This window comes from Cydia fagiglandana, chromosome 24, assembly GCF_963556715.1.
Source record: "Cydia fagiglandana chromosome 24, ilCydFagi1.1, whole genome shotgun sequence".
NCBI classification, from domain to species: Eukaryota; Metazoa; Arthropoda; class Insecta; order Lepidoptera; family Tortricidae; genus Cydia; species Cydia fagiglandana.
Window position 1 is genome coordinate 3,689,970 of NC_085955.1, and position 24,702 is coordinate 3,714,671.

General features: G+C 38.0%; 1 protein-coding gene across 3 annotated transcripts in view; it reads left to right on the forward strand.

The window, feature by feature from the left end:
• The first annotated feature begins 4,564 nt into the window (after positions 1–4,564).
• Positions 4,565–24,702, forward strand: part of LOC134676265 (protein starmaker-like) — a 39,196-nt gene continuing 19,058 nt past the window's right edge. For all 3 annotated transcript variants that reach the window (XR_010099899.1, XM_063534627.1, XM_063534628.1), the window contains exons 1-7: positions 4,565–4,730; positions 5,503–5,595; positions 6,593–6,739; positions 9,603–9,725; positions 11,751–11,846; positions 19,446–19,553; positions 20,661–20,762. Coding sequence is in view for 2 of the 3 variants with exons in the window: in XM_063534627.1 (XP_063390697.1) it covers positions 4,686–4,730; positions 5,503–5,595; positions 6,593–6,739; positions 9,603–9,725; positions 11,751–11,846; positions 19,446–19,553; positions 20,661–20,762 (714 nt within the window). In the remaining variant the exon portion in view is untranslated. The remainder of the gene's footprint in view (positions 4,731–5,502; positions 5,596–6,592; positions 6,740–9,602; positions 9,726–11,750; positions 11,847–19,445; positions 19,554–20,660; positions 20,763–24,702) is intronic.

The following is a 24,702-nucleotide window of genomic DNA, read 5'->3' on the forward strand; positions in this document are numbered from 1 at the left end:
TGTAAGAAATATAGTTGATTTTGCGTTGTCCAAAAACTGAACGAAACAAAGCAAAACCAACTCTGTTCCAATACAATATGATTTAAATTTCATTGAACTGAATATGTACTATAGGTAGGACCTTGGGTCTTAGGAGGATATAACTGCTAAGACAATCACGGGTTGTTATTTTGGGTTATAAGTATGGTAAATAAAATAATAAACAGATGTAATTGAAAATAAAACTGTTTATTTATGTTAAAATCTATTTTATTCACCGTATCATCAACAACTATTAATACCTAAATACAATCACTATTAGCACAGAATAACTAATAGTACTACCGTGCTATTAGTTTATAGAGTCTGGCTACTGAAATATTACACAAATGTTTGGCGGGAAATTCAAAAAATGAATACACGGTGTAACATGACGAAACCGAATAATTTCAACAGCGTATTCCTGATCATATTTAGAGACAAAAAATGTACTAATAAACTTTTTTGAAATTCGCCTAGTTTCAGAGTTAATTCCAATTTAAAAAAAAAACATATTTTTATTGTTACATAGTGCAAAACGCCTTTTTGATGGCGACGTTGCTGCTATGGGACGTAATCTAATTAATATCCTTATTGATAGATGTCAAAAAGTTACAAATAAAACTTTGCAAAAATAGGTTTTACGAAAAAAAAAATGTTAAAATCAATTTAAAGTGACAAGTTTACCAATAACATTTATTTTTTATATACAAATACATTAAAAAAATGGAAAAAACAAATAAGAAAAAAAATTTTTTTGCGAAATTGACCTTAACTCATATTACAGTTTTTCCTTCTTTTGACCTCAGAAATGCGTGGTTAAAATTATTCGGTTTCCTCATGTTACACCGTGTATAATACATGCATAACACGTGTTTCCGAGCGAATCCACGATCGTCTTTCCCGCTCGTGGCAGACTTGCCGAGCTGTCGCGTGAATCAGGTAGATAAACCTTTTACGCATAAGTACGGGGTGTGATTATGCAGGGCCCTTGCAGTACACACCTACTCGTGGCAGAGGAGTCAAGAGCAGGGGTGCGAAACTCCTGAGATCGGTCAAACTCGGCTCCGCTCGGCTCAGCATTGCTCCGAGCAATTATTAGGGTTGGCACCACTTGACTTCCTTCTGCGTGCACGACCACAGATAAGATAATCACTTGAATTTTGACAACCCTAAATAGCCGAAAGGGATAGTGTCATATATTAGAAAGGGATAGCATGATTCGACCCTGAACCGCTGTCAAACTTCGGTTTTGTAGGAAGTTTCGTTTCTGTACGGTAGTACTATTATATTATTTATTCTGTGGCCGTACTATCATTATTCATTTCATTGTGATGGGTTTTGCCCCATATTTGGGTTTCAAGTAAATGCAATCGTTTTTAAAGAGATACATACTATCAGAGAAACCGGGTTTTCGGTTAATAACTGCTTATTGTGCTGAGCTATACTAAATAAAAACCGGTTGCATTCTACCTATAGTTTCAACTTTTCAAGAATTTCAAGTACATAAGTAATAGGAGCGAATGATTTAAAATTATATAAAATTAAAACTTACTTACTTGCACATATACTGCTACTTAAACCACCTTAAATTAAACTACTTAAACACCTTAAACATTAATTAAAATTAAAACTATACTAACAACAACTATATACACATATTTACAAGAAAAAAAATGGGAGCTAGCTCGGCGCACCGCAGCCCCAAATCAGAATGAGGAATGCCAAATGTTATTTGAATTTGGAATATTTTGTTTTGTTTTGGAATATACCTACGTGACAATTGATTTTTTATTAAATTTTATGGCATTTATGGCGCGTAATTGGTATCGAAGAGGTTTTGTTTGTTTCCGACATAGAAGGTAGGATCGCATAGAAGTGGTATACGCGAGCCTCCGTGAGGGACAAAACATACGCAAATGCGACACTGTGATTGGTCGAATTCATTTGTTGCCCACCATTCTCCATACTAATAAAAAGGTGGGGAACAAACAAAAAGTGAGACTGTGACAAGGACAAGCAATAATACCGCTTTCTCTGCTACTCCTACTAAAAGATACATAAGACTATCTCGTTCTGTCAGTTACCCCCACCACTCATGCCAGATCCAGGTATATCCTAGATTCATGGTTTCCGACATGTTTCCGAACCATGTCAACCATGTCCATAAAGGCTCCTCTTCACGTTGGGCCAACGCCAACGCCAACGAGGGACGCATTTATGCGTTAGAGGGAGCAAGGGATATTGCTATCTTATTCTACCGCATGGCTGCGTCCCTCGTTGGCGTTGGCGTTGGCCCAACGTGAAGAGGAGCCTTTACGCTATATTTAAAGCCCCCCATTCACACTCCTACCTTGTAGTCCGCCTCGCAGGACTACGTCGTAGGATATATACTCGGAGTAATTAACAACGGAGACGCCATGTCTAAAATTTTCGGTACAAAATAGTCAGCCGTTTTTTGCGGGGGAGGGGCACATCAAATGTATAGGTACGTCATGTCAGATAAACGTCAGTCCATACATATGGTTGACCATTGGCCGCCTATTTTCGACAGAGGGGAACGCCTGTTAATGGCGGCTCCATATATAACACACATCCTCCTACATTGTAGTACGCCTTGCAGGACTACGGAGCAAGAAATAGCTCACACATGGTACTGGGCTATAACCGCGAAAATCGAAGTTCGCAAATTGCGGGCATTTTTCTCTGTCACTCTAATTACGCCTTCATTGGAGTAAAAGAGAAAGATCCCCACAACTTGCGAATTTCGGTTTTTGCGGTAGCCCCTCTGAGGGCCTACCGCGAACCACGTTCGATGTGCTGCCTCCCTGTCACACGTACGTACGTACGAATTTACACGCGCGACAGAGAGGTAACACGTCGAACGTGGTTCGCGGTAGACCCTCTGATTTGCCGTCCATCATCAGTACTGCTTCGTTTCTCACAAGTGTCGGTCTATTTACTCTTGAAAATGTTACGTGCAATAAAAAAAAAAGAAAATAGCTCTTCTGCTATTATATGTATTTTCTTGTTAGGGGTCATCCATTAATTACGTCACACGTTTGGGGGGTGGGAGGGGGTCAAGAAAATGTGACATATTGTGACATGGGGGAGGGGGGAGACACAAACTTTGTGACGTCACTTTAACTTCATCAGTAACCGAAAATTTATTTAAATTATTTAGTTCGCTGTACATTTAAATAACAAGTTTTTAAAACGAAAATAGTTTTTAATCGTTTAATTTTCTTTCCTAAGGAGTTTTGGGTTATAAAATTACTAATTGATAAAATATTAATAATACTTAGGTACTTACTTAATTCGATTTGGCGATTTCGTAGAAAAAATGTGACGTCACACTAGGGGGGGAAGGGTTTGCCAAATGTGACCAAGTGTGACAAGGGGGGGGGGGAGGGGTCAAAAAACCTAGAAATTGGTGTGACGTAATTAATGGATGACCCCTTATTGGATAAAAATAAAAAAGAGTGTGAGAAAAGAAACAGCTAAAAATTCGCCAGAGAGCGTCATATTTCTTAAGTATTGGTAATAATTGTTGCAATGCCTATTCCTCCATTGTTTGTTGGAGTGATTGGGTGATTTTTGGTCCCACAAACAGCGATTTTCTTTATAAATTTCAAAAAAAATGGCGCGCACTGTTGTCATATGTGTCATACGTGGTAGTCCGCAACGTAGGACGACAACCCACACACAATCCTACGCGGCGGACTACAGCGGTGGGCGGTGCTTGCAGGATTTGTAGGACGGCACGTAGTCCGCGACCCCCATACCAAGGGCCCAACCTTTTCTGTTCTCTTTCACGACGCAGCAACTAGTATCATTTCTCTCTCCTCGCTCTTTTAAAATGCCGTTTGTCAAAAAAGGACAACCATACTGTTGACAAGGTGGACTTCAAATCAAGTGTTGCCTTTCTTGATGCGCCCAGGCTGTGTATGCGTGCGTAAAAGCGTATATGTGTGCTCTTTTAGGGATGTGAAAAGTCGATTTTAATCATGTTATAAACGCTACACAGCGGAACGAAATAGCGATTAATTGAAGCTTCAATATCTTCGTTAAACATAAACATAATTGAAATGCTAATGGATAATGAATATATTATAATATAATAATATAATTCAATTATTGCGGAACACCTATTTTAGGAGGTATTTATGTATTATAATTAAATATCTGAACTTTCCCTTGATTCCCTGCTGAGGCGTGACTATAAAATTGTGATCTGATAACCACAATAAAGAATAAAAGCGTTTTTGGTCATTTTAGGTATCGTTAAGCCTTTGAAGTAAAATTAAAATTGCAAGAAATGTCGATAGTTTATCGATATGACTTTATCAACATGGCTACAGCAACGTGGGCCTCATTGTTAATCGTACACTAAACAAAAGTGGTAACAGTGACAGCTCGCTGAGACACCGTCTATATATATATTATGTCTATGCCCCATACACAATCCTACCCAATGAGGCGGACTACGAGGCGGACTACAAGGTAGGAGTGTGAATGGGGGGCTTTAGACCACACAGAAAAAAAAACTAAATGTCACTAAAACATTGAGGTTATGTTTGTTATTGATTTAATTTTGTAATTGTAAATCTGAAATCTTTAACGAAATAACTATTTATATCCATCAGACAATATTTAATACCGTTAATATGTCAGATATGGAGGAACCACCAATGAAAGTATTAAAAATGGATGTGAGTATCATAACTCTTTTCGTCATTTCATACAGTACATTTTTACATTATTCTATTTCATCAAGCATAGCTACATATCATAATCTAGTGTTAAATAGTTGCTTTTAGTACAAGTATGAAGATTTACACGAGTTATAGTGTCTAAGGGCCCGTTTCTCAAAAGTTTGTTGTAATACAAGTGGAAGTCCCTTTCTAATGTGGAGTCCAGGCGGAGTGATCAGAAATGAAATTGGCGTCAATTTCCAATTTAATCACCAATTTTAGATTTATGGTGATATTAAAGCCCTCTACATTAAAATATGCCCCTAAACGAAAATACTGGTGTCACAAATTGGTATTCTTGCGTCTGCACCTCATTTTATCGGTAATATCGGTCATCATCGGCGGTTGAATTCGGCGAGCCATATTGGCGTTTGCGTCCGTACGGCCTGATTTGATCGGACAATTTAATCAGATTGGCGAAAATGGTCCTCGCCTTAACAAAGGTCAAAAAGTGATATCCGCTTGTATTATAAGTTACGAGCTTTTGAGAAACGGGCCCTAGATCCATTGTAAAGATTCTCACAAGAGATATGCATGTTAGTTTTATAGCTCCTCTACACGATGGGCCAGCGCCGCCCACTCCAACGGATGCATTTATGCGTTAGAGGGAGCAAGTGATATTGCTATCTCACTCTATCGCATGGCTGCGTCCTCGGTGGCCGGCGGTGGCCCATCGTATAGCGGAGCCATAACAATGATATTTGGAAGCTGCGTGTTTATCATGTTGTAGGTAGCACCATCGTCTCTGGACTCGACCATGGAGGGGCAGGAGGAGTGGCTGAGTGAGGGGGTCCTCACGGATGATGATTATATGGCGGCTAATGTGAGTATACAATATACACACAAATATAATAATAATAACATAATAATTCAGTCTATAGGTCCCACTGCTGGGCACAGGCCTCCTCTCACGCGCGAGAGAGTTTGGGCTATAGTCCCCACGCTAGCCCAATGTGGATTGGGGACTTCACATAAAACTTAGAATTTCTTCTGTAGGTTTCCTCACGATGTTTCCTTCACAGAAAACCTAGTGGTAAATATCAAATGATATTTCGTACATAAGTTCCGGAAAACTCATTGGTACAAGCCAGGATTTGAACCAGTGACCTCCGGATTGAAAGTCTGGCGTCATATCCACTCGGCCACCACTGCTTACTTGGCCACCACCGCTTATATACTGTGAAAATTTAAAATATCTAGCTATCACGGTTCATTAGATACTGCCTGGTGACAGACAGACGGACAGCGGAGTCTTAGTAATAGGGTCCCGTTCTTACCCTTTGGGTACGGAACCCTAAAAAATGACTAATAATTTGGACACAAGAGGTTAAATTCTTTTGTTTCATAGATAGCTACCATGGTAACCAAAGAAAATATTATCAACCCATTATTTACCCAGATCCTTTTTGGGTCACTGGGCCAGTGATGTATGTATGTATTATTTAACACCTTCAACCTTAATTATAAGCAATAACTAACAAATGGAGGAGGCCTTCACCCAGAGAGGGATCCATATAAATAAATAAAACAACTAGTTCAAAAATACATAGCTAAACTAAAATGGATATGGAAGAAAAGGCTATAATAATAATAATAACTAACAAATGTATGGACCATAATTATGTTGTCTTTAATAAAGATATTTGTTTTTTTTTTTTTAATTTAATTTATCCTATTCATATCTAAAAATTAAAAACAAATTTCAATTATCGGAATTAGGGTGTGAAACATTGAAAATATTCATTAAGCTAACATTATGTCACATAATTTAAATTGGATTATTGAAATATTCAGCTGAAATTGGCTATTTTATTTCTCAGTCAAGCCAAGAACAACAACCGGATAACACCACTGCCGAGTCGTCTCAAAACCTGGACCCTGAACCCGTACAGCCGGAGTCACATGAAGCAAACATTACTATGGAGCAGAACATCGAAGAAACACTTAACAACATGGAGACCAGTAAGGTATATCATTCATTCCTTTATGCTTCATACAAAACAAAACAACCGAAATGGAAGTGGGCTGGACATACTATTATAGACCGTTTTTTTAGCATTAGAAAAAAACCGGGCAAGTGCGAGTCGGACTCGCGCACGAAGGGTTCCGTACCATAAAGCAAAAAAAAAACGGAAAAAAATGCAAAAAGAAAACGGTCACCCATTCAAGTACTGACCACGCCCGACGTTGCTTAACTTTGGTCAAAAATCACGTTTGCTGTATGGGAGCACCACTTAAATCTTTATTTTATTCTGTTTTTAGTATTTGTTGTTATAGCGGCAACAGAAATACATCATCTGTGAAAATTTCAACTGTCTAGCTATCACGGTTCGTGAGATACAGCCTGGTGACAGACAGACGGACGGACGGACAGCGAAGTCTTAGTAATAGGGTCCCGTTTTACCCTTTGGGTACGGAACCCTAAAAAGGTAAACAATCTTGATGTGTCGTTTAATTTAAAAAGACTTTTTAAAAATAAGTCAAATATGTAACAATTATGAATCTAATGCGATCATTTATATTCTTCTGCTTTCATAAGTAATAATTACTGATTTTTAAAAACCGTTTTTCAATTAAAATACATGTCAAGATCGCTTACCTTCTTTCTAATGCTAAAAAAAAGAACTAGAGGAGGAGATAAATGGAGCAAAATTGTAACACTGTGGCACCCTAGAAGACAAAAGAAACAGAGGTAGGTAGGCAATTTAAAAGATGGTCCAATGAAATCGAAGACATGGCTGGTAGGACTAAAACATGGACCAGATTAGTGCAAAATAAGGAAGAGCGGAGAAGATTGGGGGAGGCCTTTACCCAAAGGCACACAGAATCGGTTACCGTAGATTAAAGGCCTGTGCACACCGGCTGCGTGTGCGTGACGTGCACGTGCGCGTGCGGCGTTGTAGTATACAGATCCTTATGAGAGATGGCACACCGCTTGCGTGACGTGTGCGTGTGCGGCTCCAACATTTTAGCGCACGCACACGCGCACGTCACGCACACGCAAGCCGGTGTGGCTCGGCCTTAAGAGCCAACAGGAGTGGTAATTTCTCCATACAAACATACTCGACTGTTTCCTCCGTGGGTTTTGATGCTAGAGCAATGATTTTTTCAACACAGATTAATATTGTCAATATCTGTGTCGGACCGTTTTGCTTTTTTTGATATTTTTGTTTTTTAAGGCGCTAGAGCCCTTCAAAATGGCCAAAATGGCCTAATTGACTATGCCGCAATGAGAGGCGTAGTATGCAAAACTGATATCAATTAGCCAAAAAAGCAAAACGGTCCGACACAGATAATTTCATAATCATTTGGATTTCCAAGTTTGGTTAGGATTGGTTAAGTTTTGGAGGAGGAAACAGTCGAGTACGAAACCTCGATTTTAAAGATTTTTACGCGGGATTTTTCGCCTAGTCCTTATCGCACTAGTTTTAGGAGCCGCGTCCGTTAGCGAGACGGGTATATTTACCTAAAATATTTAAAACAGCTCCTGTTTCGTCTTAAGGAAAACTATAGATAAAAAATGCATATATCTGATATAAGGCTATACTTATAAATAAATAAGCTCAGTAAAAGTCACCATTTCCGGAGTGCGAAGCAACGGTGGAGGTCGGCAGTGCTGTGAGTCTACTATAGTCCGTATCTTTAGGTATTTAAATAAAAGTAAACAAAATCTACCCTCAAATGGCTCCTTAAGCCAGTTGAGGGTAGATGAAAACATTACACGATAGATAAGTGTACAGTCAAGATAAGATAAGATAAAAGATAAGATAAAAAATAGTTTATTCAAGTAGGCATATTACAATGCGCTTATGAACGTCAAATAAACCTTTACCGGCTCCAACCGTACACCTCTGCCCCGAGAAGATTTAAATCCCCCCTCAATTGGAGGAGGGTATCCCAATATGGGACCGGCAACAAACTCGGCGGGACACATCTTTTCAAAACATTATTACATCTTATAATTAACATGCATTACGAGTAATTAATACAATTTAAATTACTATAGAATTCATGCAATTATACTCAGTGAGTACATAACTTTATAGAATTTGATATAAAAAATAAACATATATGCACATGAAATCACAAATACGTAGCTCTTTCAGAAAACAAATCAAATCTTACAAAAGGAAAAGAAAATAAAATCAATAAAAGAAATGAGAATACATATTATATGAATCTAACTGATTGTTATGAGATGCTTTCATACAATTTGATGTGCTTTCTTACCTGAGCTGAGTCACCTTTAACTCTACACATAATACAATGAATTTAAATTCCGACCCATTTCGTACTTTGTCACAGTGACAATCAATATGAAAGCCGCTAGAGACCTCATACGGTTGTCACTGTGACAAAGTACGAAATGGGTCGGAATTTAAATTCCTTGACTGTACATCTTGAACATAGGAAAATATTGAAGTTACATAAAACCGGGCAAGTGCGAGTCGGACTCGCGCACGAAGGGTTCCGTACCATAATGCAAAAAAAAACAAAAAAAAATGCTCACCCATCCAAGTATTCACCACTCCCGACGTTGCTTAACTTTCACGTTTGTTGTATGGGAGCCCCATTTAAATCTTTATTTTATTCTGTTTTTAGTATTTGTTGCTATAGCGGCAACAGAAATATATCATCTGTGAAAATTCCAACTGTTTAGCTATCACGGTTCGTGAGATACAGCCTGGTGACAGACGGACGGACGGACGGACAGCGAAGTCTTAGTAATAGGGTCGGGTTTTACCCTTTGGGTACGGAACCCTAAAAATTGTACCAATATACGCTTCGCTACTGCTAACAAAGCACTTCTGTGCTATAATAACTTCTCAGCCAAGTCAAGAGCCCGACGCTAAAGAGCCAGAGAGCCAAGAGCTGCATGAAGAGCTGGAAACTGCCATGCAGCAAGACATAGAAGACACATTGAACAATTTTGAAAGAGTCGCGACTTCTAAGGTAATTTTTGAAAATGTAAACTCATTTTGAAATGTTACATCAAATCATCATAACAAACATTTCATTCATATTAATACGTGTCATCTGCTTATTGGCTATGTCAGCTTTCGATGGCTATATGCACGACTGTGGCGTCGCCTGACGGCTATGGGCAGCATTTATGTATTCATCATAAACAATGTAAGTACTTGATTTAGCTTGGAGGGCACAGAATAAATATTATAGTATAGTACTTGTTCTTGTTGTACCGTACAGAAAGGAAACTTCCTACAAAACCGAAGTTTGACAGCAGTTCAGGATCGAATCATGCTGTTCCTTTCTAATATATGTCCCTATCCCTTTCCGCTATTTAGGGTCAAAATTCAAGCAATTATCTGTGGTTGTGCGCGCAAAGGGACGTCAAGTTGTGTCAACCCTAGTAATTGATCGGAGCAATGCTGAGCCGAACGGAGCCGAGTTTGCCCGAAGGGAGGAGTTTCGCACCCCTTGGCCTGTACAGTCACCTGCAGTAATATCTTACACAACGAAGGCCGCAAAAATATCTGGTACGATCTTATTTGTAGAGCCATAAGAGCGTGTCACATATTTTTGCGGCATTGGGAGAGTAACATATTATTGCAGGTGACTGTACCATTTCTAAATACAAATACAAATTATTTATTGTTTGAATGTGAGTGGTTATAAAATGGTGGTAGGGTTAGTATTTGGTTACGTCACAATCAGCCAGAATTTGGCGTACAATACTTTGACTCTCAATATGCATGTCATCAAAACCAATTAAAAATAACATTACAAAAAAAAAATCTGTTCACGGGCCTAGTCAAGATGCCAATCGTTTGCGCTACGACAACGAAACGCTATCTGTCTCTCTATCACACTAATAGGTATGTAAGAATGAAAAGTGGTATCCAGACGGGACTGATCAAATCAGTCGATTTGATCAGTAATGAAATTGGCGTCAAACTCCAATTTTAGATTTATGATGATATTAGAGCCCTCTAAATTGAAAAAATGCCCCAGAAGTCCCAGAACGAAAATACTGGCCTCACAAATTGGTATTCTTGCGTCCGCACCTCATTTTATCGATAATGTCGGTCATTGTCGGCGGTTGAATTCGGCGAGCCAAATTGGTATTTGCGTCCGCACCTCCTGATTCGATCGGGCAATTGAATCAGATTGGCGAAAAATTGACTAATCTGGATACGCCTATAGAGAGACAGAAAGCGTTTCGTTAGCATCTTGACTAGGCCGCCGCATAATTAGGGGGTGATGCCACTGGAGCGTTCATTTAATTTCATAACATAATAAATTCACGCTTGGTTTCGGGTACCCATTGACTTGGCCATTTGTTGCCTTGGACCATAACCAAACGGAGACTGCCTGTAATTTTCCGTACAAAACAGTCTGCCGATTTTTGCGAGGGAGGGGCACGTCAAATGTATACGTAACGTAAAAATAGCCATGTCAGATAAACGTCAGCCATTATGTATGACCATTGGCCGACTTCGACAGAGGGAAACGCCTGTTAATGGCTACTCCATTTGGTAATATCAAAGAGAATTTGAAATAGAGAGTTACCGTCATGGTAAATTATGTAGCTACAGTACATTTTCTGCCATCTTTCGGCAGAAGATTAACACTGTTAGGACGCCATTTGACTTTGATCCTTATTCTTTCACTGATATGTGTTAACTTGTTAAATATTAATATTAACGCCATCTACTCGAGAGTAGGCTGAAGGTTATGGCGCCATCGCTCGAAAAAATTGCACCATACCTTTGGCCTATAGTCGAGTAGATGGCGTTAATATTAATATTTAATAAGTTAACACATTCAGTGAAAGAATAAGGATCAAAGTCAAATTGCGTTCTAACAGTTTTATGTTCTGTCAAAAGTTGGCAGTAAATTTACAGTGGCTACATAACTTACTTTGACAATCCGTCTCTCTACTCTATTCTCTTTGGTTATATCCTCTAAGTTTAATTTAATTGCATTATAATAAAATGAAATACAATTTGATCACAGGATGAGTTCAACGACCTGCTGAAGAAGGACCCCAGAGAGAGCGAGCCCTCGCACTCGGAGCACAGCGATGACGGCCACAACACAGATGAGCTGCTGGTGAGTAGTCTTTAGTTTTCAAGTTGGCCCTTACGGCTAATAGATGGAGAGCTTGCTACCGAAATAGGTTTGCAATTTATAGAGCAACGAAATCCCTCTAGTTCGTGTGCCAATACTATCAATATTAATTAATTCGGGCGCCTGGCAGCTGTTGAGCGGTGGGTGTGAGAAGTGTGAAATAAATGGGTCTATATTAATTCGCATAACGTAATACTCCTAATTCAAATTGGCATAAGACAGATTACGCATAACTTTTAAATCGCATAACATTATTTCGCATAACTGAGTACGCATAATGTTAATGCGCATAACGTTTATTGTCATAACAATGACTTAGTATAAATGTAATAAGCATAACGCTACTTTGCATAATTATTAAATGGTATAAATATAAAAGGAAGGTAACAGATTGTTATGTCACCATAAAGCGGTATTTGGAGGCAATTGCAGCCAATTTAAATTAAAGTTTAGTTTGGATGGTTTTTTTCTATCCTACCGATTTATAGGTATAAGTTCTTTTTACCAGTTAGAGGTATTGACAAATGTAATTTTGATTGTATATATTATTTTATATATTGAATACATCTGAGGAGATAATCAGGATGTGAATATATCTATAATATTATCGGGCTGTTATAAAAAAACCTAACATCGAAGGCTAAGGCCTTCTGAACCTAACCTAACCGAGTTGGTTAAGTTGGTTTCGTCCTGATCCATTTACATTATAAAATTATGCTAATTCATTTTATGACAGTTACAGTTATAGTTAATAATGTTATGCATATTTAAATTATGCGGAGTCATTATTATGCGCAATAAGTGTTATGCTTTTTTATTATTATGCCTGTTTAATGTTATGAACAATTATTTTATGCCAAATCTGTTATGCGAATGCGAATTAATGTTAGGCGTATTAAGGGGCACCGGAAATAAATTAAAGGTGTACAATTTATAGAGCTCTGAGTTTGGTGTGATATAATAGCTAATTATGTACTTAATTCGAATATGACATTGCCAGGCGTTTTAAGTGGGGGAAAACTAGTGCCAGGTGACGTCCAAGATGCGCGAAAAAGTGCCAAGTCATCTCATTTACTGGGTCAAATTTTATCGTGTTTCTTTACCCAAAGGGTGAAAACGGAACCTTATTATTATGTTCCGTTTTCGGTCCCCTGTATAAATTGCACACCTCCAATTGATTTTACAACCCCTTTGTTGCCCAACCACTGTCACAACCACCGCTGAACAGCTGCCAGGCGCCCGGATTAATTAATAATGATAGTATGGCACACTAACTAGAGGGATTTCGTTGCTCTATATATTGCAAACTTATATTTCCGTAGCTAGCTCTTAGACCATAACTTATATTGTCTATTCAAGTCTATTGTAACACCGCACGTGCTACTTACCTGCATAAAAATGGTTCGATCGAAATGTATACGTAACGTAAAAAAAACCGGGCAAGTGCGAGTCTGACTCGCGCACGAAGGGTTCCGTACCATAAAGCAAAAAAAAAAAAACAAAAAAAGCAACAAAAAAAACGGTCACCCATCCAAGTACTGACCCCTCCCGACGTTGCTTAACTTTGGTCAAAAATCACGTTTGTTGTATGGGAGCCCCATTTAAATCTTTATTTTATTCTGTTTTTAGTATTTGTTGTTATAGCGGCAACAGAAATACATCATCTGTGAAAATTTCAACTGTCTAGCTATCACGGTTCGTGAGATACAGCCTGGTGACAGACGGACGGACGGACGGACGGACGGACGGACAGCGAAGTCTTAGTAATAGGGTCCCGTTTTACCCTTTGGGTACGGAACCCTAAAAATAGCCATCTTAGATAAACGAACGAACGAACTAAGAGGGCGCCACCTCCGCCCAAAACACACACAAAGTAGTAGGGTCCGTTTATTTTGTTAATTAAAAATACGTATTCAATGTAAATACCACTAAAATCGCTTAAAATAAGATTCTAGTGTTCTAAATAATATGTGCAAGTGTTGTCATCGCGCGAAATTGTGTTTTAGTAGCGAAAAAGAAGAGAAAAAACATTATAAACATTACTGACTACTGCATTCGGAATTAATATGGAAATTATTTTAAATGTGTTTAAAACAGAGTGAACTTTTAATATAACGGCATACGATCGATGTTGTGAATGCAGAAAATAAATAAATAAGTTATAGTGAAATGAATTCGTGACTTTGATTTTCATAGCTAGTGCGGGTGTCTTTAAAATATTAAGAATAACATTGCTGCTTACTACTACCGGCTACTACCGACCACCTATTCGCACATTCTTACAATACAATAGTAATTTTGCTCTACTACGTCAGTGCAGTCATAGCTCAGTTGTTTAAGCGCATAGCTACGAGCGCGTTCCTCTAGTGACTCGGGTTCAAATCCTGTATTGGGCTTCTATTGAGGAATTGTGTTTTTTATTTTGTTTTGTTTATAAACAGCAACGCGTACCAACCATGGTACAAATCCCGCACCCGGAAAACAATATTTTGGAAAACTTTTTGTGATTTTTATATAAATATATACCTATATTTTACCTCATTAAAAAAAGTCTCAAGTAACAAATTAGAATGTTGACCAGATATAAAGATACAGAAAATAAACTACGTGACGCCCTAAATGAGCTAAAGAAATCAAAAGAGACATGTAATAAACTATTACAAGAAAGGGAAGATGGCGAAATTGAATTTAAAAAAATGTTAGAACAGAATTCTCTCTTAAAAAGTCAGCTTGCAAACAATGACGCATCCTTCAAAGAAGCATGTAGCCAGCGTGATGACTTACAGGCGGTTGTCAATGCATTTGTGCACTGCACTGATTCCGAAGTCTACCAAAAGTCCCTATGCCGCATATCCGAGCTTGAGAAACAATTACACGAAGCCCAAACAAGCTTGCTTAGCCAAAAGGAACGCATTCTGGAACTGGAGCACGCATCTACAATGTCACTCTACAGTGAACTTGTTGTCACAGAGGAACATCCGTGTGAACCACCCGTTCAAATTTACCTCACGCCTTCTGACTCAGAAGAACACCTCATAAAAAATACCATACTCCGACGGAAGTACAATAAACCTAAACACCAGAACGTGAAAGCTAAAGGTTTCAGGAAAAGCATTCGATACAAACTTAGTCTGCGTGGTATAATACAACGCAATAATAATCTTAAGGAAAAACTTAGTGAATTACAAAATAATTACAATCTAGATATTAAAGACCTTGAAGCTGAATTAGCAAAATTGAAGTCGAATCTGGATTCAACTTCAATTAAATATGGCGCGGCTCAAAACGAAATAAAAGAATACATTGGGGCGTTAAGCGCACTTACTACCGAATTAGGGGGCCGCGTCAACCAGCGACGTCAATCCCTACCACCCTGCGGAGTTACGCCGAGAACTCATAGTCAGCAGCCAGATCGGTCCCTACTCAAGATAAATATTACTGAAGAACAGACTCAGAAATCTCAGGATTCTCTTGCGAACGGTAAACCAAAACTGGACCGGAATCCGGACCGTCAAGTAAGAGTAAGAGATGCTGATAGAGATGGTAATAGTGTTGATCAAGCCCAATCGGACGTATGTAGTGACGAGCATGTGATAGTCTTCTCGGATGGACTGGGCAAGGGGTTGGGCAAATTGCTTAAGTCATATTGTCCTAATTCTAAAATTATAAATTATTGCTACTGGTGCAAATTTATTGACTCTAGTGGATAAAGCGCTAGCACAAGATACAACAGACTACCAGGGAAAAACCCTCGTTTTCTTTACAGGAAGCGGTAGTTTTTCTGGCATTCATAAAACTCAACTCGAGCGTTGTTTTAAAAGACTTTTGAATCTGTATTATGATTGTAACATAAAAAATTATATTATATCGACATTGCCCTTCCTATCAGGACCCAATTTTATTAATAATGAAATCTACAAAATAAACAGAATATTGTATAACTTGACAAATGTCCAAAGTGCTGGCTTCTATTTATTTGATGTAAATAAATATAATTTTAATATTAATTTGACATACAATGATAATTTTTCGTGTTCGTATAGTGACAAACGCAAAATTGTTCGACTGTTATGGTTCATAATTAAAAAAAATTGCTTCAGTAACACCAAAAGCAGCTTAATCAGAATTACACCAGATCCACTTGTATCTATTGAAAATTTTCTCGTACCGGGAAGCCTAATAGTAGTTTGATAGTAGTACATCAAAACATTCAGGGTCTTCCCGGAAAAGAGTTGGAAATTAGTTTATTTTTGGAAAAAAATTGTGTAGATATTATCTGTTTGTCGGAAACGTGGTTAAGAGACTATGAAAAATGTATTAATATTGGTGACTATATTTCTGCAAGCTCGTTCTGCAGAAGGTCTGCAATAAGAGGGGGAACGATGATTTTAATTAAAAAAACTATAAATTTTAAAACCAGGCCAGATATTTGCACCCTTTCTGCGGAACGAGTCATTGAAATTTCATGTGTAGAGATGGATCGTTGTCTAATTGTTTGTGTGTATAGACCGCCTGCAAGTAACTTTGATTTGTTTGAAGCATCGATTGAAGAGGTATTAAGGCGTGCGACTCGATGTGTGAAACCTGTAATAGTTTGTGGTGATTTTAATGTCGACCTTTTAAAAAATACAACTAACCGCAATAAGTTAATTAATTTATTTAAATGCTACAACCTGCTCCATCTGTTCAATGAACCGACTAGGACAACTACTACATCTAGTACATGTATTGATAATGTATTCTGTAACGCCGATTGGGCATCAAAACACATAATAAATAATTTGAGATCCGATCACACCGGTCAAATGGTTACATTTCAATTTCAAATCGAATGCGTTCCTACGACAACATATAATTATAGACCAATCACTGCTGACAGGGTCGAGCGCTTTAGAGAGAATATAATACACGACAAAAGAACGTTTTCATTCTATAATAGGCTTAAAGCAGATCAAACAGTAGATGGTTACTTTACAGATTTATTTAGTTTAATAACTGAGGTATATGAACATACATTTCCAGTAAAGACTGCAAAGCGTAAACATAAGCTATACTTTAACGATTGGGCTACAAAAGGCATTCGAGTAAGTCGAGACCACTTGTTTGAACTCTATAACTTGAAAGCTACATTTTGTGATCAGTCTCTAACTGAATTCGTAAAAAAATACTCGAAAATGTTTAAAAAAGTCTGTATACAAGCTAAGTCAATGTACTTAAGCAATAGGGTTAAGTCTTCCGGCAATAAAATCAAGACAACATGGGCGGTCATCAACGAAGAATTGGGTAAATCAAGAGTAGGGAACACTAAAATGGAGTTAGTTGTCGATGGTGTGACTCTTAAAGAAAATATTGACATTGCAAATGAATTTGTAAACTTTTTTGCTAAAATCCCTGCTGACACGACCAAATCTCTAAATTCTGATTGTTTAGAAGCTAAACGATTTCTAAACGAACATGTGGTAGAAGGTCCTATTTTTAAGTTTCATCACATAACTGAATTATATCTTATTAAAACTTACAAATCTTTAAAACTCAAAAAAACCAAGGACATTTTTGGACATTCTGTGCAATTACTCGATACGATCATAGACATCATAGCACCTCATTTATGTCATATCTTTAATTTATGTGTCGATAGTGGTACTTTTCCTGAATTAATGAAAAATAGCAAAATTATCCCACTGTTCAAATCTGGGGACCCTAAAGAGCGTACAAACTTTCGGCCGGTTTCAATTTTGCCAGCTTTGAGTAAAGTATTTGAAAAAATTATCCTAAACCAACTATTATCCCACTTCAATTCTAATAATATCATGCACACTCAACAATTTGGTTTTACCAAAGGCCGGTCGACATCTGATGCTACAGCATGTCTTGTGAGACGGATATTTGATGCCTTGATTGATTCGTGTGATGCTATAGGTGTCTTTTGCGACTTGTCCAAGGCGTTCGATTGTGTGGATCACTCGACATTGTTGGAAAAACTTAGCTATTATGGCGTCAGAGGTAGTTCTTTAGATGTTATTCGATCTTATTTGTCTAAAAGGACCCAGTGTGTAGAAGTTCAGGGGTGCAAATCGGTCGAAAGGTGGGTAGAAATGGGAGTTCCCCAAGGGTCTATATTAGGCCCTTTTCTATTTTTGACCTATATTAATGACTTACCGTATGTGCTCGAAGGTTTAACGGATACAGTTCTTTTCGCTGATGACACGTCTCTCTTGTTTAAAGTGCCCAGAAACAGTGATACTGCCGAGACTATCATAAACCCGGTTTTGCATAAGACATTGACTTGGTTTACCACAAACAACTTGCTTCTGAACCCGAAAAAGACTAAATGTATCCGGTTCTCCACTTGCCGTCAGCAAATAGGTCACAAGCCCAATTTGATTCTCGGACAGGATGTTTTAGAGTTTTCGGAAAGCACAGTTTTTTTAGGTTTAACTATCGATTCAAAACTTCAATGGGGATCGCACCTAACTAGCTTGAGTAGTAAATTATGTTCTGCTGCCTATGCCGTTAAAAAAATAAGACAAATAACAGATGCTGATACAGCAAAATTGGTTTATTATAGCTATTTTCACAGTCTGATGTCGTACGGAGTCCTAGTGTGGGGAAGAGCTGCAGATGTTGAGAGCATATTTGTTCTTCAAAAAAGAGCAGTGCGAGCAATTTATAATCTAAAACCACGCACGTCGATAAGAGATCTTTTTAGAGACGTAAACATTATCACATTACCATCGCTCTTTATTTATGAAGTTATTATGTACGCCAGGAAACATTATGAGGAATTTCTAAAAATTAGTGACATACATAACTATAATACGAGAAACAAAGGAAAACTTGCGGTGCGGCGGTTGCGATTGGGAAAAGTAAGAAAGTCATTTGTAGGACAATCGATCCATTTTTACAACAAAATACCTAGTCACATAACAGATTTACCATACCATCAATTTAAAAGAGTCGTGAAAACCAATTTAACTAAGAAAGCCTACTATAAAATATCAGATTATTTAACTGATAAAAATGTTTGGGATGATTGTGATATTGTAACGTAAAGAGTAGATAATAAGTCTGTATAAGTGTTTAATTACGAGTATTACTACTAATAATACAACTGATATGTAACAATAATGTATTGTACACGACGGACACAAGTGTATCTTGTATACCTATGTGGGAAAATAAATAAATAAAATAAAAAATAAAACGTCAGTCCATACAATGGTCATAACCATTGGCCGCCTATTTTCGACAGAGGGGAACGCCCGTTAATGGCCTATCCTCTATAGTTCGTTTTTTTTAGCATTAGAAAGAACTTGCAAGAAAGTAAGCGATCTTGACATGTCTTTTAATTGAAAAACGCCTTTTAAAAATCAAAAACTATTAATTATGAAAGCAGAAGAGTATAAATGATCGTATTAGATTCATAATTGTTACATATTTGCCGTAACTTATTTTTAAAATGTGTTTTTCAATTAAAAGACACATCAAGATTGTTTATTACCTTATTTCTAATGCTAAAAAAAACGAACTATAAGCATTTTACACAATACTTAATTATTTAAAAATTGAATTTTTCAACAGCGCATGCTGGGCGAAGACGACGGCAAGAAGAAGAAAGTGTTGACAACCATTCGCGAAAAGAACGCGCGCCGCGCCGCACGCTCTAGCGAGGACGACTATTTTCTAGAGGTAAATTGAACTCTCTGTCAAAGGGTATAGAGTTGATACTTCAACAGGCGGTAGCAAGAGTGAGAGACGCGCCGCCCGCTCTGGTGAGGACGACTAATACTTTCTAGAGGTAAATTGAACTCTCTGTCAAAGGGTATAGAGTTGATACTTCAACAGGCGGTGAAAAGAACGCGCGCCGCGCCGCCCGCTCTAGCGAAGACGACTACTTTCTCGAGGTAAATTGAACCTTCTATCACGGAATATAGAGTTGATTCTTCAACAGACGGTAGCCCGAGTGCGCGTCGCGCCGCCCGCTCTAGCGAAGACGACCACTTTCTCGAGGTAAATTGAACCCTCTTTCAAACGGTATAGAGTTGATACTTCAACAGGCGGTGAAAAGAACGCGCGCCGCGCCGCACGCTCTAGCGAAGACGACTACTTTCTCGAGGTAAATTGAACCTTCTATCACAGAATATAGGGTTGATTCTTCAACAGACGGTAGCCCGAGTGCGCGTCGCGCCGCCCGCTGTAGCGAAGACGACTACTTTCTCGAGGTAAATTGAACCTTCTATCACAGAATATAGGGTTGATTCTTCAACAGACGGTAGCCCGAGTGCGCGTCGCGCCGCCCGCTGTAGCGAAGACGACTACTTTCTCGAGGTAAATTGAACCTTCTATCACAGAATATAGGGTTGATTCTTCAACAGACGGTAGCCCGAGTGCGCGTCGCGCCGCCCGCTCTAGCGAAGACGAGTACTTTCTCGAGGTAAATTGAACCCTCTTTCAAACGGTATAGAGTTGATACCTCAACAGGCGGTGAAAAGAACGCGCGTCGATAGAGATCGAACGACGACTTTAAGTGTTCTTAGCGTTTAAAAGGTTAAAAGGACAAAATTAAATCGAATTTTGAAATATATGCAATTAAAAGAATCCTAATTCTAGACTGCAAAATGACTAGAACTTAGGAGGTTAATATAAACTTGTGACGTCGCTTGCCATAAGGACGCCTTGACAGGTTATTCGTATAAAGATACAAACAAATCTCGTCCTTATGGTAAGCAACAAAGTGGGACTTTTCACTAGACTTTGACACATACATAATTAACATAGGTAACAATAACGTTTCAGGGGGCGAAAGTGACCAAGTTGAAAGTGGCCAAGAACGCCATCATACGAACACAGCCGATAAAGGCCGAACCCGAGGACTTCAGCGACAGGGACAGTGATATGGTAAGGACTAGTGTTAGAGTGAGACGGCTGTACGTCTACGGTTATATTTTTGTTTCATTGTGTGTACACGTAGCCGAGAAAGCTCTTTTTCTCCTTGCCATAGTCTCACCAAAGAGAATATGAAATAGAGAGTTACTGTCATGGTAAATTATGTAGCTACAGTACATTTACTGCCATCTTTCGACAGACGATTAAAACTGTTAGAACGCCATTTGACTTTGATATATATTCTTTCACTGATATGTGTTAACTTGTTAAATATACTTGTTATATATATATTAACGCCATCTACTCGAGCGCAGGCTAAAGGTTATGGCGCTATCGCTCGAAAATTGCACCATACCTTTGGCCTACAGTCTAGAAGATGGCGTTAATATTAATATTTAATAAGTTAACACATATCAGTGAAATTACGTATGTTGTTTGTGGTATGTCGTCAGGAATGTTAACCAAATAGAAAACCACCTGGATCTGTCACTGAACGACCTGACTTTAACCTACATTATTTGATCATGTAATGTTTTCACCTACCCTCAATTGGCTTAAGGAGTCATTTGAGGGTAGATTTTGTTTACTTATATTTAAATAAATACCTAAAGATACACCCCCTTATTCATAAACGTTTACTAAAGTTGACTAGCCGATAATAATTGTTTGTCCCTTTCCGACGTATTGGTATGATGGAAAGGGACAAACGATTATTATCGGCTTGTCAACTTTAGGAAACGTTTATGAATAAGGGGGACAGACTATAGGGACCATCAATACCATCATTTAACGCGAGAGGTATAGTAGCTACATGTTTTTTTGAGAATTTCATACAAATATTTCATTTTGAACCTTTGGTCGTCACCTTAGAGCATTTAATAACTGGAGTCGCCTTTAAGAGCTTACCCCTCTGCCGAAAAACTTGCACAATTGTGCGAACTTTTGTATGGACTGATATTGCTATTTGTACATTACGTACAAATTATGTAGAAATAGCAATAAATTTGAATTAACTTTATATGTGACGTCCCATGGGTAAAGGTGCCTTATGGCGGTTGGCGCTTACGCTATTATTAACGCCGCTCCAATATTTTTGCGGCGCTATGCGACGTAAGCGCCAGCCGCCATAAGGTACCTTTTGCCGTGGAACGTTGCATATAAAGGCATTAGTGGATTCCTATTAAAAAAGTGCTAATAATTATGGGTTCAGTCATCAATTTACTACTGCTACTATGAGCCGATTTTTATTGCCGTTTTTTTCGTAAGTTTTCGATTAAATTTGGTGAATAGATATAGTTCCCTATTCTGTAATTTAAGCGCAATTTACCGTATTTCGTACAAAATGTTCCCCTGTATTATGAAAACGTATGGAATTATCCTAATTGAAAGGAAAAATATTATTTTTGGTCACAAATTGGGATTTAGTGTTTATTTATTCCGACCAGAATGAGGAGCTTGTTAAATTTACCAAATTTTATCAAAATCTAAAGAAAAAAAGACCGGCCGTAATATGACTTCGCTACCAGGCTAGCATAAAAACGCAGAATCCTTGTTATATTTTATAAGAATTATATAAAACAGCTCCCGCGGGGCGCGGCAGAGGAGACGGCCGAGTCTCCGAGCTACGCGGCCGCTAAAAGTACAGCCAAGTCTTCTATACCTCTCTCGTCGCAATACCCCCTATGACAGTTAATTTTTATACGGATTTGCTGTCACGTAAAATTATTGTTGAGATATTTTGGAAGTTAAGCACATTAAGTTATATAGAAACGTAACTTTTGGGTGAATCAACTTTTTCTTGTCACTAGTTGCCATGGTTACGGTCTCCTGGGTCACTCTTAAAATACTAGTTATTTCGGATTTAAATGAACCAAACTTGAATTTTTGGGTAGTTATAAGGCCTTTCAATAATGGGACATCTACTAAGCACGTTTGTAAAACATGGTACAGCAGCTCTTCTAAGAATATTGTCTCCTGGCTGATACTGCTGGCTGGATAGAATAACAACAAGAAATAGTTGATCGACCCATTTAAGTTATAACAATACAGTAAAAACATACTTCTTGAATAAAAAATTAGTAAGTACCTACCTAAATGATTTTTGTGTGTGTTGACTAATGAAAATAAAATCTTCTTGAATTATTTCTTTGAATTAAGTGAAACCAAAAGTGCTAGAAGGAACTGTCATAGGGCCCATCATCCGACGCGAGGGGTATAGCGTAGCACAGTGTGCAAAATAGGGAATATTACGCAAAACTCTGCGTAGAGGGCGTCACTAGGCCAATCACATGGCCTACCGTGAAACACGACAATCGAAAGTTCGGTTTCTGCTTCTGTCACTCTGGCCTATTCGATCGATAGAGAGGCAGATAAAGACATTTCGATTTTCACGTTTCTCGGTAGGTCACCTGTAAACAAACCGCCTTGGTGCATCAATGTCATAGTGAACACTTGTCAAAAAAGTGTTAAAGGCCTAGCATGTATAAGTTACTCTATGGTTTACTAAACAAATTAGTGCTGCACTCTGGCGGCAGAACATTGCAGTAATATTCCCTATTGGTTTCGAATAGGGCATCTCCCAAATTATGGCTTGATGAATAACCGCAAATCTCATTCATTTATTCATTCATTCAAAGGTATTAAATAAAAGTACGAAACCCGTATTAGTCAATTTCGTATAGTTCTCAAGAAATTACAATTTAAAGTTTGTTCTCGGAACTTAAAATAAACGTAAAAAAGTTGATATCTTATGAACTCTTTTTGTTTTCTTACTATAACAAATTATATAGAGTTAGACCAAGAAAAGTCTGCAGAGATTTTGATAGCCCACGCAGTGCAAGTGTTATTGTCAAACTTTTATGAAATTATTACGTATAAATGACACTTGCACTGCGTGGACTATCAAAATCGCTGCAGATTTTTCTTGGTTTAACTCTAGTTTTCTAAACCGACTAATTTAAATTCTATAATACTTTATTAAAAAATTTAAATAGTATCATATTTTTATTCAATACCTTTATAGCTATTCATTAGGGCATTTTTGGAAGATATCTGATTTGAAGCCATTTTTCCACACTGTGTATAGAGTAGTGTAAATACCTACATAGCTTGAACGGAGCACGAAATTAATACTCTGTATATCCGCTTTTTCTAATTATTAATAAAAGACTAAAAACCTCAAATTTAACATTTTATTATTTATGTACCATATTATATAGGATGTTTATACTGTTAAATACTAACGAGGCAATATTTAAAGGTTCCGTCACACAGGCGCGTTTTCTGGGCGCCTGTGTGGCGAAGCCTTAAGGGGATGCAATCATGCCTTGTCAATGCCTTAAACGCCCTGTATAGTAAGAAGTACTAATATTTATTTTAATGGCTAATTTTTCTCTGCGATTGCATTGGGAGTTTCCTGAAAATTTCACTGCTGTCCATACATCATATATGTCGGAGCGTATGAAGTTCTCAAAAATATTTAAACATACACCGTGCCATATACTAATAATACATACACGGCTAATCTAAGGTCGCCTCCATAAACTCGCGAACTAAATTGACATGAGTTTGACAAATAAAATGATACCAGGAATAGCAAAGAAAAAATAGTCACGGGTATATGTCGATAAAATGATATCGATAAGTAAAATATTGCACTTACTACCCATGTCATAATTATAAAGGGGTCACCAACGATTTCGATTAATATGAATGTGACGAGAAAAGTGGTTAATTCGATTGTAAGATTGTGTCGTTACCAATCAAATTAGGAGGTGCGGATGAGAAACTGACAAATTTCAGTGTCATGTTAGTGTGCAACAACTTGCCGTTCTTTATTTCAAGAGCTCGGTTGTCGCCATAAATCTAAAATTCATCATCATCATCATCTCAGCCTATATACGTCCCACTGCTGGGCACAGGCCTCCTCTCGAGCGCGAGAGGGCTTGGGCTA